The 24,466-nt window shown below is 36.8% G+C and overlaps 1 protein-coding gene across 4 annotated transcripts in view; it reads left to right on the top strand.

The window, feature by feature from the left end:
• Window positions 1-4,044: 4,044 nt before the first annotated feature.
• Window positions 4,045-24,466, top strand: part of VWDE (von Willebrand factor D and EGF domains) — a 70,787-nt gene continuing 50,365 nt past the window's right edge. For 2 of the 4 annotated variants that reach the window (XR_007121513.1, XM_047694996.1), the window contains exons 1-3: window positions 4,045-4,290; window positions 14,336-14,520; window positions 17,898-18,129. Coding sequence is in view for 1 of the 4 variants with exons in the window: in XM_047694996.1 (XP_047550952.1) it covers window positions 4,230-4,290; window positions 14,336-14,520; window positions 17,898-18,129 (478 nt within the window). In the remaining 3 variants the exon portion in view is untranslated. Of the gene's footprint in view, window positions 4,291-14,335; window positions 14,521-17,897; window positions 18,130-20,841; window positions 20,860-24,466 lie in introns of those variants that run through there. The other 2 variants (XR_007121514.1, XR_007121515.1) reach the window with 2 other exon arrangements.

Here is a 24,466-nt window from a genome sequence, read left to right as displayed (position 1 = left end):
CACCCCCAGTCCTTGGGAACCACCATTCTACCTTCTGTCTCTATGAACTTCACTATTCTAGGTACTTCACATACATGGAATCCTTTGAACTATTTGTCCTTTGAACTGGCTTATTTCAATTAGCATAACGTCTTCAGGGTTCACCCATGTTTTGTATCAGAACTTCTGTACTTGTATCAGAATTTGTATTGTATTGTATCAGAATTTCTTTCCTTTTTAAAACAATAATATTCCATTCCACGCATATACCACATTTTGCTGACAGTTCGTCCATCGGTGGACACCTGGGTTTCATCCACATTTTAGCTATTGTGAGTAATGCTACTTCGAACATGAGTGTGGAAAGATTCATTATAATAACCAGCATTCATGCCAAGGCAGACAGCCCCCCCTCTCCGAGGTTTTCCACATTATTTCCTAGAGGCATGCCCACGATAAACACTATAAAATTCACAGTTAATGGATATTCTCAGTGAATTTTCTTTAATGTATCACATCTCTAGTTCACTCCTCATTAAGAAAAAGGAACTTGCTAGTCTTGGGAGCAAGATATCTATTCCATTTAGTGTCTCTGTCTGGGAGCAGTAGCCTCCTGATATAAACTCAGATTCAGAGCCAAGACATTAATTTATGAAGCTTAAGTATTGATTTGGTAATGCCATTATCCCCCATCCCCACCCCCACCCCCGGATGCTTTTGCCAAAAAAGGCAGATGTATCTGGGAGAGAGCCAGACTCTCTCATTTAGTAAAATACACACTGGCCAAGGAATTCATATATTATATAAACCTGTGTTTTCAATAAGTGTACTCCAAATTATACTGTACACTGTTACAGGCTAACACTGAGAAACTATGCACCTTTATATAATAACAAGATACAAGAAAAAGAATAATTATGTGGTGTTGCACCTTTACTTTATTGACAGTACACTATTATATACATTCACTTTAGTTACTCTGAATCAGATGCTCAGTGCTCTCTCTTCACACTCCTCCTCAGCACCCATTCCCACACATATACACACTTTTTTTTCTTAAACTCTGTGCAGTAGGTATTACTATCATCATTCCCATTGTGCAGAAAAATGAGGTTAAGAGACATTAAGTATGCTGTGCAAGGTTACACAGCTAGTAAATAGGTGGCAGATCTAGGATTAGAGCCCAGGTGTCCTGACTCCAAGGTTAGTACACTTAATTTGCTCTGTCTTCTCGCCTCCCCTTGAGGGGTTTTACCCAGACAAGTTCATTATCATTTTGCAAATGAACATGACAAGTGCAGAGTTATTTTCTCCCCTTCTCCCCCGCAAAAAATCATCATATGGAAGTTTCTGTTGGTGGGCTTTTCTCTTTATTCAAGTTACATTATACTTATTAATTTCTTGGCTTCATTTCATTTTCCTCCAGACATTCTATACTATTTCTCTCTCAGTGATACCTGCCATAATTTCCCTGGTGTCATGGATATTTACGCTAGTGGTACTATGCATCCACTGTTTTTTCCTCCTTTTAAAAAATAAAGAAAAAGTGAAAAATCTGAATCTTATACCAACTTTTGATGAACTTTACTAGATATATGTTAAAACATCATTTTTATTACTTTTTTTCCCCACAATCCTGTAACTAATTTTTATTTGATATATTCTTGCAGATCCACACCAGAGTAGATAAATTTTCCATTGAGATTTGGAAAACAATTTAAATTCATTTTTTTTCTATCTTAACTCACTATATCAAGGAAAAATGGTTGTTACAAGTCTATTATAAACTCATAAAATAGTATTCATTAGTCAAAAACTGAGGGGAAAAATGGGACCCACTATATTTTAAATTATATAATTTGTTTTAAGTTGCATAATTTGTTGAGAATTAGGTAAGTAATGTTGTCCTCCAAGAAAATATAAACGTTGCTTGCATTTCTACAGATATTGTTGGACAAAAAAAAAATTTACAAAAAGCCTTTTACAACTTTATCTTGTTTATAGCTATTACTTTATTCCTTGTGATTTCACAAATAAACTGAGACAGTTGATGTTTATTTTTATGCCCCAGTTTTTTGTTAAACATTTATTCATTTATTTGAGAGAGAGAGCTGGCATGTCGGGGGTGGGTAGGGTGGAGGAGCAGAGGAAGAGAGAGAGGGAGAGAGAGAATCTCAAGCAGACTCCCCACTGAGCATGGAGCCCTACAAAGGGATGGATCCCAGAACCCTGACCTGATACTGATCTGAGCCAAAATCAAGAGTCGGTCTCCTAACTGACCCACCCAGTTGCCCTTCTGTCCATTTTATTAAGACTTAATATGCTGAAATAAAAGATGTACACTAAAAAATCTCTGGGTTTTCATCCTGCTCAACTTAAATTTTTCTTCCATAATTAGGTCTGAAGATGAAAATCATCTGCCCAACCCCACTAAAAAGTTATATTTCACTTTTGTTCTATATCTATAATTGGGTGCCTTCTTTGCATGTAAAAGAGGACTACATACAAGTTATATGCAGCACAAAGGGTTTTTTTTCCCCCAAAATAAGTTAATACTTACACTTTTGGAAACAGGCTTAAAATTCTTTAATTGCAATTTATCTTTCAAAAAAAGTTATAAACTATTTTTTTTAAAGATTTATTTATTTGAGAGAGAGTGAGTGAGCAAGAGAGAGCACTACCAGGTTGGAAGGGCAGAAGGAGGGGGAGTAGAAAACTCCCCACTGAGCAGGGATCCCAATGGGGAACTCAAACCCAGAACCCTGGGATTATGACCTGAAAGCAGACACTTAATGGACTGAACCACCCAGGCACCCAATTATAAACTATTTTCAGAAGGACCTCTTTTGGGCATCTCCTGTGTTTATCATCATGCTTCATCCAAGCCTCAGTCCTCCAAATCCATAAGTGGAACTGTGGCCTGAATCCTGGAACCCACCAGGACATTAGGACTACTTTCTGTTGACTAGTGTTTTCTTTTCCCTAAGGTACTAGCTCTGAGGGCAAAGTCCCAAGTGATGGCTAAGGGGACTCAAGAACTGAGGCTGCTGAAAAGAACTAGGAAAATGAGGTTTCATTTAATGACATAGAATGATGCAGAAACAGTTGTGGGGTTTTGGGGGTTTTTTGTTTTGTTTTAAATTTGTTTTGTTTTGGGGCGCCTGGGTGGCTCAGTGGGTTAAGCCTCTGCCTTTGGCTCAGGTCATGATCTCAGGGTCCTGGGATCGAGCCCCACATCAGGCTCTCTGCTCAGCGGGGAGCCTGCTTCCCCTTCTCTCTCTCTGCCTGCCTCTGCCTACTTGTGATCTCTGTCTGTCAAATAAATAAATAAAATCTTTTAAAAATTTTGTTTTGTTTTGTTTGTTTGTTTGTTTGTTTTTAAGGCGGGCACCTGCTTCTTCTGCAGAGGCAACCACACATATAAAAATAACTTCAGAAGAAAGACCATCCCCCCGGGCAGCCTTGGGAGTCATGTGACCATGTGTGGAAGGATCCTGGGTTACTTGGTCACCATTGGACAACTTGAAAGAACACTGGAATCAGCAAATATAAAATGGGTAACCCTAGGTGTTTGGAAGTCTCAATGTCCTCCCTTTCTTAAAACTGTCAAAGAGGCAGAGGAGGAGAGCTACCAGTGTTGGAATATTAATCTCCGCTCCCTCCTTCCATCCTTCATCACCGAGGCCTGAGGTGAAAGGGGCAACATCTGAGAAGCATGTGCACCTTTGGAGGCAAACCAGCACCCCCAATTACCAGGTTAAAAATCCGTCTATAGGAGTAATCAAGGGCACTGCCCCTTCCAACAGAACCCCGCAAGGCTGCTTTTATTGGAGGTCCATCTGAACAATTTCCAGAATGATCAAGTTGTCTTAAAGCATTTGTTAAAACAGTGAGACGCGAGGGGCCCTGCTATACCCCCTGAGCTTGTCCCTTGGACGCGACCGCTGTTGAGATACAAGGTGGTGGAGCCAAAGCAAAGCGCCAGACGCGGCCTCCAGGGAGGGGAAGTGGGCGTGGCTTCCCGCCTGGTGGGCGTGGCTTCGGAGCGGGACGTAGCCGCAAAGCGGCGCGCGAAAGACGCTATTCCTGGGAAGGACTGCTGCGCGCCAGAGCGAGAACACGCAGCGGCTCTGAAGAGTTAGCAAGAACCGGCCGAGAGAGTCCTGTGATAGGTCTGAGGTGTCCCCATCCTGCCTGCGCCCACGGCTCCGGGCTCTGCGACACTTTGGACCCCACGAGCGGCAGCAACGATGCTTGGCCGACTCTGGGCGCTGGCGCTGCTGCTCCTGGCCCCGGGGCAAGGTCGGCAAGGTAGGGCACCGGCGGAGGGGAGCCCTGGGACTACACTCCGGCCTTAGGGAGAAGGGGGCTGAGTTCTGGATGACACGCGGACGGTCCCTGCGCATTTTTATGGCCGCATCTGCTATTTGTCCCTCACCGCCCTCCGCCGTCCCCTACCGCAATCCTTGAATGGTCAACTTGCACCCTTTGGGCGCTCCGTTTTTTTCCTGCGTTCAGGAGGTTGTCGCCTCCTCTTCTCCCGCTCTGAGACCCTCAGTACTGTTACTGTTCCTCTGGTTGTTTCCTGCTGATATCCTGGTCTTTGGGTCCCTTTAGTTTACTCTAAGCAACTTTTACTGCATCTGCCAGGCATCCTTGCGGAAAGTGAATCCGAATTATTCGAAAAGAGTTCAGTTCCAAACGGCGCGATTTCTGCCCCAGTCCCACCCCACCGCTGGAAATAAGTAATTGGCGAACATTTATCCCCACAATAAGTTGGGGTGCCTGAGTGGCTCACTTGGTTGACCTGCTGCCTTCGGCTCGCATCATGATCCTGGAGTCCTGGGATCGAGTCTGGCATCGGGCTCCCAGCTCCGCGGGGAGTCTGCTTCTCCCTCTGATCTTCTCACCTCTCATGCTCTCTTTCACTGTCTCTCTCTCAAATAAATAATTAAAATCTTAAAAAAAATAAGTCAGTAAGTTAAGTTTTGTGTATGACTTTTTAGTTTATCTGTTAGAATCCCTCTTCCTGCTGTAAGAGATCTCTACGAAAATATAGCGCCACTCCCTCCTCTTTAATCCATGACAAAGAAAACCGTTTAGAATTCAGTGAAGTTAGGGGCGCCTGGGTGGCTCAGTGGGTTAAGCCACTGCCTTCGGCTCAGGTCATGATCCCAGGTCCTGGGTTCGAGCCCCACATCGGGCTCTCTCCTCAGCAGGGAGCCTGCTTCCTCCTCTCTCTCTGCCTGCCTCTCTGCCTGCTTGTGATTTCTCTCTGTCAAATAAATAAATAAAATCTTTAAAAAAAAAAAAAGAATTCAGTGAAGTTAAAACATTTATTAGGTCTTCCTTATTGTTTTTTGTGTATATATAGATAAAAGTATTAAGTGAAGGGTAACTTATTCTTTTAAATTTCCTTATATTTTTCAGAACTAAATCTGATCTGTGTACAACTTCGAAAAAAAGTTATGGGCAACTTTTATAATTGCTTAGGGTATAATTTTGTCTTCTCATCTTGTTAATCTCAGTATTTTACTAAGTTAAATTTAACTCTTTAATAAGTTAAAAAAGGGAGGGGGAAGAGCAAGCAATCTTTCCCTCATGAAAGAATTTTAAAATAATATTAAACCCCAATTTATTATTTCCTGAAATGATACTTTTTTTTTTTTAAGATTTTTATTTATTTGTCAGAGAGATAAGAGCACAAGCAGAGGGAGCTGAAGGCTGAGGGAGAAGCAGGCTCCCTGCTGAGCAAAGATTCCCAAGGCAGAACTCTCTCCCAGGATCCTGGGATCATGACCTGAGCCAAAGACAGACACTTAACCAACTGAGCCACCCAGGCGTCCCTCCTGAAATGATACCTTAAAAAGGTATCATTCCTCTATACCTTCTTTGGTTTGCTTACAGATGTACTAGATCTTCCTGAAGAACTGTTCTTGAAGAATAGGTAAACATACATGTAATAACATTAAATATGCATGTATTATGGTTAGATAAAATATTTCCAGAAAAATGACCAGTATTTATAAAGAGAATCTGCTTCAGTGTTGACTATAGATCACAGAACCCCTTCTTGCCTCCATATAATCTCTCTACTGAAGGCAAATATTAACCCTTACTAGGTTTTAACTCATATGTTGGTAAAGTTGGTAATTTTTTAATCTTTAATAGAGTCAAGATAGGAGAGAGGAAGTAAATATGAGTTCTTTTTTTTTTTTTCAAACAGCATCATTGAAATATAGCTCATATACCATATAAATCACTCACAGTGTGCGATAGTTATTACTGTGTACGGTGATCTGGGTTTTAGCATATTCACAGATAAATGCAGCCACTATCATCAGTTTTAGAACATTTTTATCACTTTGAAATACTGTACTCTAGCTTTCGATCCCCTATTCCTTCCATTACCCTCTCGCCTTTCCAACTGTAAGCCATCTCTGACCTACATTGTTCTATAGGATTTGCCTATTCCGTGTATTTTATGTAAATGGGATCATATACTATGTTGTCTTTTGTGACTGACTTTTTTCACCTAGCATCATGTTTTCAAGGTTCATTCACGTTGTACCATATTTAGTCCTTCATCTCTTTTTGTAGTGGTATAGTTTTCCATTCTGTGTTTACCACATTTTGTATGTACATTCATCAGTTGATGAACGTTTGGGGTTTTTCCACCTTTGGGCCATTATAAATAATACTACTTTGAAGTACAGGTTATTGTGTGGACACATGATTTCATTTCTCCTAGGCATATATGTAACTGGAGGTAGAATTACTGAATCAGGGAATAATTCTGTTTAGCCCTTTGAGGAACAGCCAGATTGTTTTCCATAGTGGCTGTGCTGTTCTATCATCCCATAGAAGTATACGAAGGTTCTAATTCATCCACATTCTTGTCAACATTGAGATTTTGATTTTAGCCATCCTGTTATGTATGAAATGACATTTCTTTGTGGTTTGATTTGCATTTCCCTGGTGGCTAATGATGACAAGTGCTTTTCATGTGCTTATTGGATATTAGTATATCTTCTGTGAAGAAATATTACTCTGATACTTCAACAGTTTTTTTTTAATTGGGTTGAGTTATATGAGTTATTTTTGTTGTTGAGTTGTATGAATTATGTATGTATTATAGATACAATTCTCTTACCAGATACATGATTTGCAATTTTTTTCCCATTCTGTGGGTTGTCTTTTCACATTCTTAATAATGTCTTTTGAAGCATGGAAGTTTTAATTTTAATGAAATCCAATTTATCTTTTTTTGTTGTTGCTTGTGCTTTGTTGTCATATCGTGGCATTTGTTGCCAAATCAAAGGCATGAAGATTTACCCCAGTGTTTTTTTTTAACCCCAGTTTTTTTTTTTAAGAGTCTTATAGTCTTTGCTCTTGTATTTTGGTATTTGATACATTTTGAGTTAATTTTTATATATGGTACAGCATAAGGGTCCAAGTTTATTCTTTTGCATGTGAATATCCAGTTTTCCCAGGACCATCTGTTGAAAAGACTGTCCTTTCCCCATTAAATGACCTTGTCACCTATGCCGAAAATCAGTTGAAAACTAGATGGAAACGTGGGTTTATTTCTGGACTCTCAATTTTATTCATTGATCTGTGTTTATCCATATATCAACACCATGCTCTTTTGATTGCAGGTGCTTGTAGTAAATTATGAAATGGAAAATATGATTCCTCCTATTTAGTTTTTCTTTTTCAAGATTGTTTTAGCTATACGGTGTCCCTTGAAATTCCATATGAATTTCGAATTAATTTGCCTATTTTTACAAAGGAGTCCCTTGATATTCTGATAGGGATTTGATGAATCTTCATATTAATTTGGGAAGGATTGCAATCTGAACAACGTTAAATCTTCTGATCTATGAACAAGGATGTTCATATTTCCATTTACGTAGATCTCCAGTTTCTTTCAGCAATATTGTGTGATGTTTAGAGTGTAAGTTTGGACTTCTTTTGTTAAATTTATCCCTAAATATTTTTTTCTTTTGAGGCTATGTAGGTGGAATCAATTTTTAAATTTTCTTTTTCAATCTGTTCACTGTACATGTATAAGAATATAATTAAGTTTTGTATCTTGATTTTGCATCCTAAAACCTTGTTAAATGTGTTCATTATAACTTTTGTGTGTATGGATTTCTTAGGGATTTTTACATAAAAAATCATTTCATCCGTGACTAGAGATAGTTTTACTTCTTCTTTTCCAATCCGGATACCTTTTATTTATTTATCTTGCCTATTTGTCCTAGTTAGAACCTGAAGTACCATGTGGAATAAAATCAGGGAGAGTGGGCATTCCTAATTTTGTGAGAAAGCACCCAGTCTTACTTCATCAAGTATGATGTAAACTGGAGGGGTTTTTTTATATGTTAGTTTTTTTGTTTTTTTTCTGTTTGGGGGTGTGTGTGTGTGTAGATTCTCTCTCTCTCTTTTTTTTTTTTAAGATTTTATTTATTTGTCACAGAGAGAGAAGTGAGAGTGAGCACAGGCAGACAGAGTGGCAGGCAGAGGCAGAGGGAGAAGCAGGCTCCCTGCCAAGCAAGGAGCCCGATGTGGGACTCGATCCCAGGATGCTGGGATCATGACCTGAGCTGAAGGCAGCTGCTTAACCAACTGAGCCACCCAGGCGTCCCATGTGTAGATTCTCTTTATCAGGTTGAGTAAGTTCTATTCTATTGCTAGTTTGTTTGGTATATATATAAAAAAGGGGGGTTAGATATTTTTCAAATTATTTTTCTGGGTCTTTTGAAAGTACTTGAAAATTTTTTTGTTTTTATTCTATCAATATTAGTATATTATGTTGATTCATTTTTGGAAGTTAAATCAATCTTACATACCTGGTTTAAATCCCACTTGGTCATGGTTTATAATTCTTTGTCTAATTTCTGGATTCATGTTGCTAGTATTTTGCTGAGGATGTTTGCATCCATATTCATAAAATGTATTGGGGCACCTGGGTGGCTCAGTGGGTTAAAGCCTCTGCCTTCGGCTCAGGTCACGATCCCAGCTCCTGGGATGAAGCCCTGCATCGGGCTCTCTGCTCGGTGGGGAGCCTGCTTCCTTCCCTCTTTCTGCTTGCCTCTCTGTCTACTTGTGATCTTTCTGTCTAATAAATAAATGGAAACTTAAAAAAAAAAAAAAAGATGTATTGGTCTGCAGTCTTCTTTTCTTGTGATATCTTTTTTTTGGTTTTTGTATCAGTAATACTGGGTTCATAGAATGAGTCTGGAAATATTCCATCCTTTTATATTATTTGTGCTTGTGAAGAATTGGTATTATTGTTTAAGTGTTTGGTAGAATACAGCATTGATGCCATCTGAATTTGGCCTTTTTTTATGGGTGTGTTTTTTTTTTAACTCAATATTTTCACATGACATATCTATTTGGATTGCTTATTTCTACTTGAGTCAGTTTTGTCATGTCTTTTTAGGAATTTGTCAATCTTATTTAATTTATCTAATTTATTATAATATATTCCTTTTTAAAAAATGTTTATTCTAGAGAGAGAGAGTGCACAGCATGTTGGGCAGGGGAGAGACAGAGGGAGAGAGTCTTAAGCAGATTCCATGCTGAGCACAAATCCCCATGCAGGGCTTAAACTCATGACCCTGAAATCACGATCTGAGCCAAAACCAAGAGTCCAACACTTAACCTGCTGTGCCACCCAGGTACCCCTGTAATAATATTTCTTAATAAAATCTTTAGTGGTGTCTCCTCTTTCATTTTGGATTCTGGTAATTGAGTCTTCTCTCTTTATTCCCAGTCTCTTTAGAGATCTGCCAATTCTGTTGATTTTTTCAAAGAACCAGCTTTTGGTTTCATTTCATTTTCTCCATTGTTTTTCTATTCTCAATTTTATTAATTTACTCTCTAATCTTTAAATTTTCTTTTCTTCTGCTTCCTTAAGATACAGTCTGCTTTTTTTTCTCCATTGTTAAGGCGCAAGGTTAGCTTGTATTACATTGGGATCTTACTCTTGTCTAATGTAGGCATATATAGCTACAAGTTTTCTGCTAATTTAGCAGCATCTCATAGATTTTGGTATACTGTATCTTTGTTTTAATCTTTTCAGTATATTTTCTCATTTTCTTACTAATTTCTTTTTTGACCCATCAATTATCTAGGTTAATTTCCAGATATTTGTAAGCTCTTTAAATTTATTTCTGCTGTTGATGCATAATTTCATTCCATTGTGGTCGGAGAACACATTTTTCATGATTTCTATCTTTGAATTGATTGAGGTTTATCTTGTGGTTTAGTTTACTGTCTATCCTGAAGAATGTTTCATGTATACTTCAGAGGAACTTCTATTTGCTGTTGTTGGCAGGTGTGTTCTGTAGATGCCTGTTAGGGTAAGTTGGTTTATAGTATTGTTCTAGCTCTATTTCTTTGTTGACCATCTGCCCATTTTTCTATTCATATTGAAAGTGGAGTATTGTGGAATGCCTGGGTGGCTTAGTCATTTAAGCATCTGGCTCTTGATTTCTGCTCAGGTCATCATCCCAGGGTTGTGAGATGGAGCCGTGTGAGGCTCCATGCTCAGGGTGGAGTCTGCTTGTCCCTCTCCCTCTGCTCTTTTCCCTCCCATCCCCACTCACTCTCCTCAAATATATAAATAAAATCTTTAAAAAAAAATGAAGTCCCCAACTATTACATTGAAGTAGGTATTTTTTTCCTTCAGTGTGTGTGTGTGTGTGTATTCATAACTGAGTATCTTCGTCATGGAACTGAACCTATCATCATTACAAAATGCCCGTCCTTATCTCTAGTAACATTTTTAAAGATTTTTTTGGTCTGATATTAATATAGCCAATCCTGTTTTCTAGTGGGTGCTGCTTGTATGTTATTTTTCCATACTTATACTTTCAGTCTATTTGTGTCCTTCACAAGAGGCATTCAGTTTTGCCTCTTGTTATATGAAGGAGGGCAAAGTAAAGAGATAAAGCAAACTAGTCACTCTATCAGCCCTTGCTTTTTAGTCTTCTGTGTTGTTGCAGAACTCATAGTCTTATTTTGAATATCAGAAGCCTTAGGGAAGCTATACAAATTTTAAAAAATCACAAATATTTAAAATTACTATAGAGCAATACACCAAAGGTTTATGATTATAAACTCAGGTATAATGAAGTAGCTGTCTTCAGGTGTTAAGCATATTCAAAACGGTGATTTATCTACTTTCCTCACATATTTGTTTGTCTACCAGTTATGAATCTTAAGGAATCTTGGCCATTGTGTTAAAATTAGAAAACAATCTAGTACAGATCATTTTATATCTACAAACAAAAGTAGAAAACCATTTTCATATTGTATCATTATGTACCTATTATTTATAACTTGGCAAATTCTCCCAAAGTATTTGAAATCCAGGTATTACAGATTCTATTATATACTATCTAACTTATTTGAATCCTCTTGGGAAAGACAGAATAAATAGAAATGTCAATTTTAATATATATTTTATATGTACTTTTGTTATGAGGGAAAAGTTATATTGGTAGTTTGCTAGAAAGCTTAGCACATCATACATGTCATAAAATTGACTAATGAGTGAGCTCTAATTGTAGAGCTCTTCTTTTAGTATTTGCGGAGCTAAGTCCCCAAATTTCCAAATGTGAGCCCAAACCAAGGATGGGATAGGATGGGAATTATAAGGATATAATTCTCACTTAGTTAACTGTATGTTGCATTCTAGAGTTAAGGTTATAATGAGGTTTTTAAGAGTGTGGCTTGTTTATTGCTAATAGATTTTAAGATTTTCTGCAGAGACCTTTAACATTTTTAAAAAGACAAGTAGATTTTTTGGGAAAAAAATGAACAATACAAAATATGGGTTACTATTATATGAGTTAAGAATTTACCTCTAAAATAAATACTATATAAAAATAAATAAATTAAAAATTTTTTCTCTGTAAATATTACATAGTTCTTTAGTAATGTTTGATGTGGGGAACAAAGGCAAAAGAAAAAATTAAATTTCCTTATTGCCTAGAGCCCACTGACATGTCCTTAAGATAGGCAGAGTGATTTCCTCTAAGAACTCAACTGTCTCAATGTTAATACTTTGCTAAGGGCAAAAGGCAATTTTACATTAATATTAACCCAACCTCCAGGATCCTTTAAGTCTCCTTTAACATAAAAAATTTCCTTTGAAAACTTCCTTTGTCTCTACCCTCCAAGATACATGTTAGCAGTTATCCCCTAAGCATATGGTCCACCAATACATGAGACACTTTAGGGGTCTTATGACTAATGTTTCACTAGACAGTAATAAATGACCATTTCCTAACAATAGCTATCCCCCTCAAGGTCCTAGAAACCTTGCCTCCAAAATTCGTTATAGGCCTTCACTATCTCTAACCCCCTCCCAACTTAAAAGTATATAATTGGTCACAACCTCAGTGCAGCTGTTTCTGCCCATGGGTCCTGTCACCATGCATTAATAAATCCACCTTTTTCCACCAAACACATCTCAAGAATTCTTTTTTGAACGTTTGCTCTAAACCCCAATATTTCTGCACACTGTTGTTGTTACGCTGTGATTGCCAGTACATTTACTACATCTTTAGCTTTGATTTAGAAAACAGTTATTCGAAGTGCAAAGTCAGAGGAAATGTGAGCACTACAGAAGCATTAAAGAAGGAGAAATACTCTTCAGAATCAAGTTAGAGTTAGTGACTTTTTTCCCAAGACAAAATTCTTTCAGGAAAGAGATCAGTGAAAATGTTTCAATAATTCATGCAAACCTCACTAGGAATCTTTTTAAAAATATTTTCCTTGGTTTCTAACCAGGTACAATGTTGTGGTACTGATAGGATCTTAGAATTATTTCAAAATTAAACGAAATGAAGCATGTCTCCTGAGTTCTAGCCATACACATTTTATGAAATATTTATCTAATGTTGACAGTTTGAGATCATCAAAGTCAATAGTATTTTTTGAATTATACTTTTCTGGGGATGTTGAAAACTTGTGGAGCAAGAGATAAAACGAGGAGAAACCTTTTGTGTTCATTCCTAAATTTTTCTACTATGAAAATTTCTTTGGGAATGTCTTTTGTCTTGGAGAACAATACATTTTGTACAATTCAATTGCTATCTCTGCCAACAACAAAAAGCAAAAAAAAAATTATAATAAGCTACATTTATGAGATTGACTTATAAATTAATATCTCTAGTTTATTGGGCTCTTACTAAGTTAAGTGATTTTTATTTAAAAACACTTCTGTAACTTAAAATTATGTAATAAATTTTGAGAGTTTTTGTTCAGTTAGATAATTCTTTTCCCACAGTGAGGTACTTTAGTAATGATTGAATTTTTCTTTCACATTTCTATTTTATAGATGTTATCTGTATTATAGTAGTTTCCTTCGACATACATAATAGCTAATATTTGGAGATTTTATACCTACTGTATCAATAAGAATCTCTAATATTCAAATAAGGACAGTTCTTTATGCTTCCTATCATTTGAGAGTATAGGAACTTCGAACAAGAGTTATAATTCTGGTTATATTTCTAGGATATATTTCTAGGATTACTACCTCTGTTTGTCTCTTCTTGCTGGGAGAGGAGCTTTATGTTCTGCCTCTGTGGGTTTGACAGAAAAAGTATCCTCCAGGCCAAGTGCTAATCAGAAAATGGCTTCCCTAAAAAAAACCTACAGAGTCTCCCTTTCTTCAGGGTCTTTTCTTGTTTCTCCTTCAAAACTGTTCTCCTACACCCCTTTCCTTTTCCTGTGCCTGGTAATAAAAAGGGACTTCAATACTTTATATTACAAAAAAAGAAAAAGGAAAAAAACTGAAAACTATATTCTTTCCTGTACTCAAGAATGCAGGAAACTTCAGTAGGAGGGCATTTTGCTAAAATTAGCTTGGCCTTAAAAGCTTAATTTGTTGCCTTCCAAGACTTGGCAGAGATGGGATATGGGGGGCATATGGCTACCGGGGAGGGATGTGTGTCTTGAAGGGTCAGTAATGACATTCAGATCTGGAGGGTTGCTCTCAAGAGGCATCTTTGCAGGGTCTGTGACTTCAGATGATAAAAGTAAACAAATCCTAACTCAACAGTGAGCAGCAGTATTGCTTGTCCAAATTAAATGAAAGTAAAGTTCTTGAAATTTAAGTACCTCAAAAATACATTCTATAGTTTATTGATTGGTTTATTGCATTTATGGAAAATGCAAGTCATCTTTGACTTACTAAGAGATCCTGACATTTCATATGGTCATTATGTGCAGTTTTAGGTTTTTGCTTAATTTGGGAGGAAAATCAGTTTTAACTGAGGAATAAACTGTGTTAATGAGGAAAACACATACATAAGACACTGTCTTTCCATCCTAGCTCAGGAATGCTCTCCTGGGGGACACCGGTTTCTTCAGAGTCCTTATAGAAGTGTGCATTTTGACTCAATGCACCTCCAGCATTCTCCCTCTCAAGACCTGATATGTGACCATTCTCTCTCTCCCGGATGGTATCGGTTTCTCATCTTTGACAGACCTGCTGAGATGCCAACCAAATGTGTTGAGGTATTTCAACTCACTAAGAACTACATGTTTGTTTTCTTATGTATTTTTTCATATGAGCATTGAATCTTGTTAAAACCAATTTATTTCTCTCTCTGGAATATGATTTTACTTTTGTGTCAAGATTGAGTTAATCCAAAGGAATATTGTGCCATGTTCCCTGTTGTAATAATAATAGTAGTAGCTAATGTTACGCTCATGCAGTCCGCCAAGGGTTTTTACCTACACTATCTTATGTAGTTTTTACAACCCTAGAATAAAGTCTGTTACCCTTATTTCCATCATAGAACACAGGACACACAGATTCTTAAGCGAAAACACCCCTGCTAGAGTTATCCAAACAGCCACGTTTCGATCACAGGCCACCAGTCTCCAGGGTTCCTGTACTTACCTCTAAGTAACTTGCAAACAGTAAAATACTGTGTTGTCTAAGTGCTTCAAGTTCTTGTCAGTCTTAAATAGAAGGTTCCTTCTATGTGAGGGCTCTTCATTCTCCTTATTGTTACCTACATTTTGTGAATTATGCAGAAGCAGGAATTATTTTCCCTTTCAAACGTAATGTAAAAAAAACTCAGAGAAGATATCCAAATTTTAACAGTATTTAAGCTGTGACACTGTGGCCATCTTATTCTTTCCTTTTTGTTTATTTGCTTGTCACTTTTGTGACATTTTGTTTGTAATAAACTAAAAAAATCAGAATTTAGAAGTAAAATTTGAGGAAATTACAGGAAATTCATTACATCCTTAAATCTTTGTGTTTTTTTTTTCCTTTGGCTGAACTAGTTATAATTGAATCTAGAACCTCACACAAATGTAAAAGTGAACTGATTTCACTGGGTCTGTGCCCCAGGGAGAAGTGTTCTCTGCCCCCACTTTCTCATTCCCTACTTGATTCAAAGCTTTAGAGGAGCCACCTGGAGAATCCGTAGGACTTTTTTTTTTCTTTTCTTTTCTTTTTTTTTTTAACGCTAGAGGATAATACAAGTCTGTGTAAATAAAAATGTTTATTTATGATGATTAAAGTAATTCATGTACATTATAGAAAACTTAGAAAATGAAGGACTATTAATAGAATAACATTCATTCATCATATACCCACACAGTCATAGTACCATAAAAACATTTTGCTATCATTCCTTCTTTTTATATTGTTCTGTAAGGTTCATGCTACATGTCCAATTGCATAACATGCTTTTTTCAGGTAGTTACAGCATTAGCATTTTCCTATGCTATTGAAAATTCTTTAATATTAATTTTGAAAATAATATTCTGTCATATGCATATACTGTATTTATATAGACCATTGCCATGTGTGAGCCTTTGGGCTCTTGCTATAATAAGTAATTCTGCAATTAGTAAACATGCATATAAATCACTTATATTTTAGTGTATTTATTAAGATTATTTTATAATTAAAATTAGTAAAGGTTAATGTCTTTTTGAAGTTTTTGATACATATAATTGTTTTTTTAAAATATGCTAATCTCGGGGCACCTGGGTGGCTCAGTGGGTTAAAGCCTCTGCCTTCAGCTCAGGTCATGATCCTAGGGTCCTGGGATTGAGCCCCACGTCGGGCTCTCTGCTCAGTGGGGAGCCTGCTTCCCTTCCTTTCTCTCTGCCTACTTGTGATCTCTGTTTGTCAAATAAATAAATAAATAATCTTTAAAAAAATATGCTAATCTCTCATTTTAGGAGCAGTAGGTAAAAATACCTTTTTTAATACTGGATACTTTCATGTATTCATTAAACATCTGTATTTCTTTTGTGAATTATGTGTTTGTGTCTTTTACCCATCTATGATCTTACAGTTTTTAAGTGGATAATATTACATAATTAAAATAAAATAAGAAATATAATAATGTGACAATAAATAATATACTAAATATAATATTATTAAATAGTTCTTATTTAATTCTGTTTTTTTTTAAGATTTTATTTATTTATTTGACAGACAGAAATCACAAGGAGGTAGAGGCGGGGTGGGGCGGGAAGCAGGCTCCCTGCTGAGCAGAAAACCTGATGTGGGGCTCAATACCAGGACCCTGAGATCATGACCTGAGCGGAAGGTAGAGGCTTAACCCACTGAGCACCCAGGCGCCCCCAATTCTTATTAACTCTTATTTGTCTTATATTTTTAAAATTATTATTTAAACATAACTATCAATCTTTTCCTTTATGGTTTCCATTGTTTTTAAGTATAGAAATCATAATATTGAGTATTATAATCTGGATAACAATCTGAAAAAAAAACCTGAGTCATTGCTATGTAGAAATTATGTTATGTACATAATTATGTTTATACCTTACCATAGCACATATTACAATCCACCTAGAACAAAAAGGAAGGATGCTGAGTGTCTTTCCTGAGGTCATGCTTTTAGCAAGTGCCTGCGTGGGTCGTTCCTAAATCATATGTAGTTTATTTTTCCTGGGTTAGTTTCCTATTTAATTCCATTTTCCAACTGGAAATGATTTTGATAATTGGCTTTAAGGGAGACTTTTCTTTCAAATTGCCAACCAGTTGTTTCATCACTGGATTTGAATAGTCCTTTCCTTTTCCCCTCATTTTTGATGCCTCCTGAACTATACATTAACTTCTTTTTTTTTTTTTTTAAGATTTTACTTATTTATTTGACAGACAGAGATCACAAGTAGGCAGAGAGGCAGGCAGAGAGGAAAAGGGGAAAGGAGGCTCCCTGCTGAGCAGAGAGCCTGATTGGGGTGTGGGGGGACTTAATCCCAGGACCCTGAGATCATGACCTGACCTGAAGGCAGAGGCTTAACCCCCTGAGCCATCCAGGCACCCCACATTAACTTCTTTTTAAAAAATTATTTATATAAGTTCAATTTAGTTAACATATACTGTATTATTAGTTTCAAGCGTAGAATTTAGTGATTCATCATTTCCATATAACTCTCAGTGCTCATTATATCAAGTGGCCTTCTTAATGCCCATTACCCAATTACCCTATACTCCTCCCCCATCAAGTAATCTTACACATACTACATCCAGTAATTTTAGAAGAAATTTCCAAGGTGAGTTTATCTTTTTGCTCTATATTAAGATGACTTCAGATTCTCTTGTCTTAGAATGTATCACTATGGTGGTAAGTTATCTGATACTGAATTTGTCTTATTTACATTCAAAGGTAATATAGAATAAATTTAAATGGAATAAGATTATATTAGTTATGAACACTTAACCTTAAATTTAGTATTCTTTAAATTTAGTAGCTATATAAATTTCCTCTTACAGTATAGGTACAAGTTATTAGAGTTTTTAAATAATAGTTTATTATTTTAAAGGTTGTTTTGAAGAAAATGCAAAATTGACTTATGTGTGAAAATAAATTCAACTTTTGTTTTCTCTGTTGCAAAAGGTGAATCACTGTGGAACACAGGCCCCCATCTGGCTATCTTTGAGAGATTCAGAGACACTGCCTTCACCTGGAGAGATCAAGCAACTGACAGCTTGTGCCACGTGGCAGTTTTCATTTAGTGCTACAAAAGACTGCTGCCTTTTTCAAATCCCAGTGTCTGTAAGAAACTGTGGAAACTTTTTTGTGTACTTACTACAGCCCACTCAGGGATGTATGGGATATTGTGCACAAGGTAAGAAAATATGAGTGATATCCATGAGCTGTTAATCGCAGAACTGTTTGTGTTGGTGTTTTGGGGCCATTCTTTGGATGGGTTGTGTTGAAATAATACAGATCTCAGGAAGAGTCTCAGTCTGCCACTGTTTGTAGGGTGAAGCTAAATTTCTGGTTTAAATTAGCCAAACCTATTTAGGATTCTTTCTTCCCTTTGAACATGATGATTGAATGTGTTAAAAATTCATGTTTCCTCATGTCCCTTCACTTTTTCAATTAAGAGATGAAGAATGGTGAGTAAAAGAGATCATGAAAATATGTTTGATATTATTTCATCTTTCATTCATTAATATGGATTGAATGTTTATCCTTTGCCAGGAATTATTTTAGGACCTAGGGTTATGGTAATGAACAAGACAAATGGGTTATCTTACCTCATGCAACTCATATTCTAGTGGAGTGCCTCAGACAACATACATAAATGAACTAAATATGACCCAAAGAATAAAATAAATATCCATGAGTCCCTACTATATCAAGGCATGATTAGAGAAATAAATTGGTGGAGGAAAGGAGATAAAGCTTTCTTAAGGACAAATGCAAATATGTGTAGCTACTATCCTACCTATAAGGTGTAGTCTAATTCCTTTTGTTTTGGTTGTGGGCTGTACTTAGTGACTTCCTTCCAAATAATAGTATATAGGAAGGAAAATACAGTGATTTCATAGTGGAGAAATCTAGTAGACACTTTATTAATCAAGTGACCAAGGTTAATATCACTAGTGATAATGTATGTTGATATTGGGCTCCTACTAATAATATGCAATAAGATGCTCTTCTCTTTTGTGGTGTTCTTCCCTAAAAGCCATTACCCTGGTATAATCATGAGAAAATTCATGTAAGTCCAAAGTCAGAAGCATTCTACAAAATACCTGAACAATACTTTTCCAAAGTGTCAAAATCATGAAAAGCCATGAAAGAGTGCAAAAACTGTCACAGATTAGAAAGGACCAAGGAGGGCGCCTGGGTGGCTCAGTGGGTTAAGCCGCTGCCTTCGGCTCAGGTCATGATCCCAGGTCCTGGGTTCGAGCCCCACATCGGGCTTTCTGCTCAGCAGGGAGCCTGCTTCCTCCTCTCTCTCTGCCTGCCTCTCTGCCTACTTGTGATTTCTCTCTGTCAAATAAATAAATAAAATCTTAAAAAAAAAAAAAAAAGAAAGGACTAAGGAAACATGAAGAATAATGCAATATGATGATAGCCTGGATTTAATACCAAAACAGAAAAGAAAACTGGAAAACTAGTAAAATCCAAATGGAGTTTTCAGTTTATTTAAGAATAGATTCCTAAGGTTAGTTTCTGAGTTTTAATAAATGTATCATGGTTTCGTAATATGTGAACATTAGTGGAAGGGGTATTATTACAGGTAAAGATCCATATTATTTTCATAATTTTTATGTGAGTCTAAAATTAACTTTAAATAAAATGTTTTATCACAACCCAAAAATAAAACAAAAAATAAAATTAGTTTTGAAAGCAGTATGTGTATAAATTAGAGAAAATAGCAATTGACTGGCACAGGGATACTGTCTTACAAGAATGCCTGAAGAAGGTTTCTCTCAGTAGATGATGAACTTGAGCTGAGCTCTGAATGAAGGGAATAAGTCAGCCATGGAAATATACGGGGAAAGAGCATTCTGTGTAGGAAAAACAACAAATGCCAGTGTCCTAGGATAGACATGAAGATGGCCGTTTAAGGAACTGAAGGAGGAACAACGTGTCAGGACGACTGAGTAGATGAGACTTTAGAGATGAAGTCAGAAAAGTAGGAAGGGGACAGAATCTGTAGGAATTTGTAGGGTCTGTAGACCATGGTAGGAACTTAGATTTAGTCATAACTGCAGTATAAAACCTTACGGGATTTAAAGTAGGCGGATGTGGTCTGAGGATTGTATTTAAAGGGCCACTATTCCTGCAGTAAGACTCCGTTTAAGAAGCCTTTGGAAAGACAGTGGTCACTCTAAGGTTGCAGGGGGGGAAAGAAATGGTTTATACCGTGTGACAGAGGAAAGAGGTTATTGAGTTGAGATGTCTTTTGGAAGTAGAGCTCATACACTGGATATGGGAGAAGATGGACAGGAAGGAACCAAGGACAAAGCCTAGTTTATCTTCTTGGGCAATGGAAATGGGAAAGTAAGACATCAGTTGGGAGAAAAATGGAAAGTTGCACTTTGGTCTGTTCCGTAAGAGGGAACATGAGATATAGAGACATAAAATGTACACCAGGTTCATGAGCCTGCCACTGATACGGTATTGACTAAGGATACTGGGGAATAGGGGCGCTTGTGAGGTAGCTCTCATAATACACCATCATGGAGCTCACAATAGATAATAGAACTTATTGAGTTTTTGTTTGTTTGTTTCATTCTCTCTGTACTCAATTATGACTGTGAACATTTTGAAGACCATGTACCCTTTACATCAGGGTCTCAAAACCTTGTGTTCTTAACAAAGTAAGGATTCAACAAATGGATGTTTAATAGAAGTTGTTTGTTTTTTTCTTTTAAGATATCATCCACTCATTTGTGAGAGATGGGGAGAGAGAGAGAATGAACAGTGAGGAGGAGCAGAGGGAGAGAGAAAGAGAAACAGACTCCCTGCTTAACCGAAAGCTCCATTCAAGGCTCGATCCCAGGACCCTGAGATTGTGACCCAAGCCGAAGGCAGATGCTCAAATAACTGAACCACCCAGGTGCCCTTAGAAGTGTTTTATAGAACTAGTGACCCAACTCCTCAGATACGAGGAGCTCAAAATAGAAACTACATAATCGTGATTTTTTTTTTTTTTTTTTGCTTGGGCTGCGTAGATAAGAATGGAACCAACAATTGAGGGATTTATTCTTGGGGTAGAGGGAGTGTGCTGATATGTGACCAGTTTATGGGAGGAAACCAACTTCCCCTTATGTTATCTGGACTCCTTCATATGTAGTCGATTGAAAATGCTGGGAGATACTGTTGTAGATCAGCCATCTTAAACTAGGCAAACACTGGATTCAGCAAACAATAAAAATTGTATGAGTAACACCTACGAATATTTTCATCCTGAGGTTCTTAGACTCTCCAGATTAAAATAAAAATAAACAAACATAAACGAATAACAGATCCGGCAAAACAATGGCAAAGAGTATATATGTGGAACCACAAATTGCAATGAATGATGTGAATGAGAAGATTAAAAGTTGCTGTAGCTAAGAACACCAGAGGTGAGGGATGGTGAAATTTATGAGATGCTGAGAAAGCCTCTACTGAGAGCAGGGCATTGACATTGAGAGTTTGAGGGTAGACAGTCCTGCGGCAGATGAAGAGTGTGGGGAAGAACCTCCCAGAGAGCAAGGGCAGCACGTGAACAGCCTTGAGGCAATGAGTGTGGTGCTGCTCTCACGAGCAAAGCAGCACAGAGATGTTGGATCGTAGAGAGTGAGGGAGAGCCTAACAAGACATGGATTTGGGAAGGCAGCAATGCCTGATCCTTAGGGAGCTCTTCATTTTATTCTCTGTGCTATGAGAGGTCTTAGGAGAATTATCCTGAGAGCATGAGCCAGTAAATCTTCATGTTTCTTACACAGCTGCTGGCCAGCTAAACCTGGCGGAAAGCAGTACGTTCACTGAGGAAGGACAGCATCTGCTCAGCTAATAGAGCTAGTGTTATTCATTGGGAAGGAGAAAATCCAGATAGATGCATCCATTTCATTGAGTGGCCAAGTTGAGAGATTTTGAAAAATGTCTTTTAAGTGTTTTTCAATATTTGTGTCATTAAAAAGTTAATTTTGTATAAAATTTCAAATAATATTGCCAAGTATTTGTGGAAAATTGTGTAGGTGTTTCAATGGAAAAAAAACAATAATATGCCTACATTTTTTAAGAAATATTGATTACTGTTAAAAATGAAAACAAAACTTTCATACCAGAGAATATCATAAAATAAAAACAACCCAAGTCATCAGAAATACTGTTTACATTGAATTTATAAACAAAATACATGAAATTTGCTTTTTTATGGCATACCCTTAAAGCTTAAAAAAAATTCCTGTAGATGCCATTTCCACCCATTCAGTTTCTCAAGCTTGAATATTCGAGAATTACTTCTCTTATTCTCCATATTCAAGTCCTGCTACTGGTTTTAATTAAGGAGAATTTTGAGGAGAAGATTGTTATTTTTTACTCTTTGTGTGTAAGTTATTAATCAGATGAACACATGAATTATCCTCTCTGATGTGCCAATTAAAAAAAAGCTTACCTTAAAATACTATTTAGACTGGAATTAAACTTCATGGATAGCAAACAAAAATGAGTCACTTAATCTGCGTTGTGTCTCTTTTTCTTGCTTACCAAGAATCTGTAGCAGATGTTCCCAGTTGATGGTGGTTTGGCCATGTTACAATGTCAGGCTGAGGACTCTGTGAGTCTCTAGGCTTTTGCTTTTCCTTTGCAGTGAGGGGATGAAGGTCTAGTTTAAGCCCTTTATGTGCATTTTAGACAAGATGAAATGGGAACCCCTAAGGGTGGAAAGAGGGCATGTGCTAACTGAAACACTTCTCTTTAAGGAGTTGATTCAGAAGAAGTCTTATGACAGCTACTTTAGAAGAATTCTTTGGCTTATCTCTGTTTTCAAGAGGCAGTCTGTGAAATGTTACTTTTTTACTTGGACAAACTTCTGCTCCCAGCTAATGGGCAATTGGATAGGCAACAATCAGTCAGTCATATTTAGCTTAAAAAATCATGAAAACAGCAAAAATTAAAGAAAAATGTTTCACTTTAATAATATATTCTCATGACTGTGTTTTGTTTTTTAGAATTTGTATATAAATTTCACACAGTTTATCTGCACTTTCTAGAAGCCAAATAAGAAGGTTAATTCAAGATTATACTTATCAATACCATTCAAACAAAAAGACTTATATATAATTATTAAGAATTCATTGGGGGATGCCTTGGTGATTCAGTCAGTTAAGCATCCGCCTTTGGCTCGGGTCATGATCCCAGGGTCCTGCTCAGCAGGGAGTCTCCTTCTCCCTCTGCCTGCCACTACCCCTGCTTGTGCTCTTTCTCTCTCTGACAAATAAATAAATAAAATTAAAAAGAAATATGTAAGGTCTAAACACCCCAATTGAAAGTCAGAAATTTTCAGATTGAATAATAAAAGCAACAACCAACTACAGGTTCCCCAGAAGAACCCATTTTAAATATAAAGAAAGATGAGATTGAAGATATAAGGATAGAAAGAGATATACTTAAGTACCACAAATCACAAGAAATCTAGAGTAGTAATATTAATATTAGACAAAGTAAATTATTGAGCAAAGGATATTACCTAGAAAAACAAGGGTCATTTCCTAAAGATAAAAGGGTCAATTGAACAACAAGACAAAAGAATTCTAAAGATTTGTGTATCTAATAATGGAATTCAAACTACATGAAGCAAAACTTACAGAACTTCAACAAGAAATAGACAAATCTATGGTTCATGTTGGAGATTAGCACCCATCAGTCGATAATTGAGCACATAGAAACAAAAACAAAAAAGTGGAGGAGACTAGAAAACTCTATCAACCAACTTCATCTAAATGACATTTAGAGAAGATTCCACAAATGATTGAGTAGCCCACATTCTTTACAAGTGCACAGGAAGCATTATCAAGATAGATTACATTCTAAGTAAGGATAGATACATCCTAAGTAAGGAAATTAGAATATTAGAAAAAGTTTGATGTTAAAAAAAAAAAACCATTAAATATACAGTGAAAACAAAGTTTACAAATAAAAAAACCCTCAGCTTATAGTTAAGATTATTTATTTATTTTAGAGAGAGAGAGTGAGAGAAGGAACACAAGCTGGGGGAGTGGGAGAGGGCTTCCCGCAGAGTGGGGAGCCCCATGTGGGGCTCGATCCCAGGGTCCTGGGATCATGACTTTAGCCAAAGGCAGATACTTAACAACTGAGCCACCCAGGCAACCATCAGTTCATAGTTAAGAAATTAGAAGTAGCAGCGCAAATGAGACCCAAAGTAAGCAGGAAAGAAATAATGACCAGAGTGAAAATCAATGAAATAATACACAAAACAAAAAACTTAAGATAATCAAAAGCTAGTTCTTTGAGAAATTCAATAAAATTAATAATTCTCTAGCCAATTCAATCAGTACAAAACGATAAGACAGAAATTTCCAATATCAGGATAAGAGAGCTAATACAAGTACAGATTCTATGAATATTAAAAGAATAAAGAAGAATTACGAATAACTCCCAGTACATTTGACAACTTAAATGAAGTAGACAAGTTTCTTGAAATGCACAGATAACAA

This window comes from Lutra lutra, chromosome 11 (genome assembly GCF_902655055.1).
Source record: "Lutra lutra chromosome 11, mLutLut1.2, whole genome shotgun sequence".
In the NCBI taxonomy this organism is placed as follows: Eukaryota; Metazoa; Chordata; class Mammalia; order Carnivora; family Mustelidae; genus Lutra; species Lutra lutra.
This window is presented reverse-complemented; position numbering and strand designations above follow the sequence as displayed.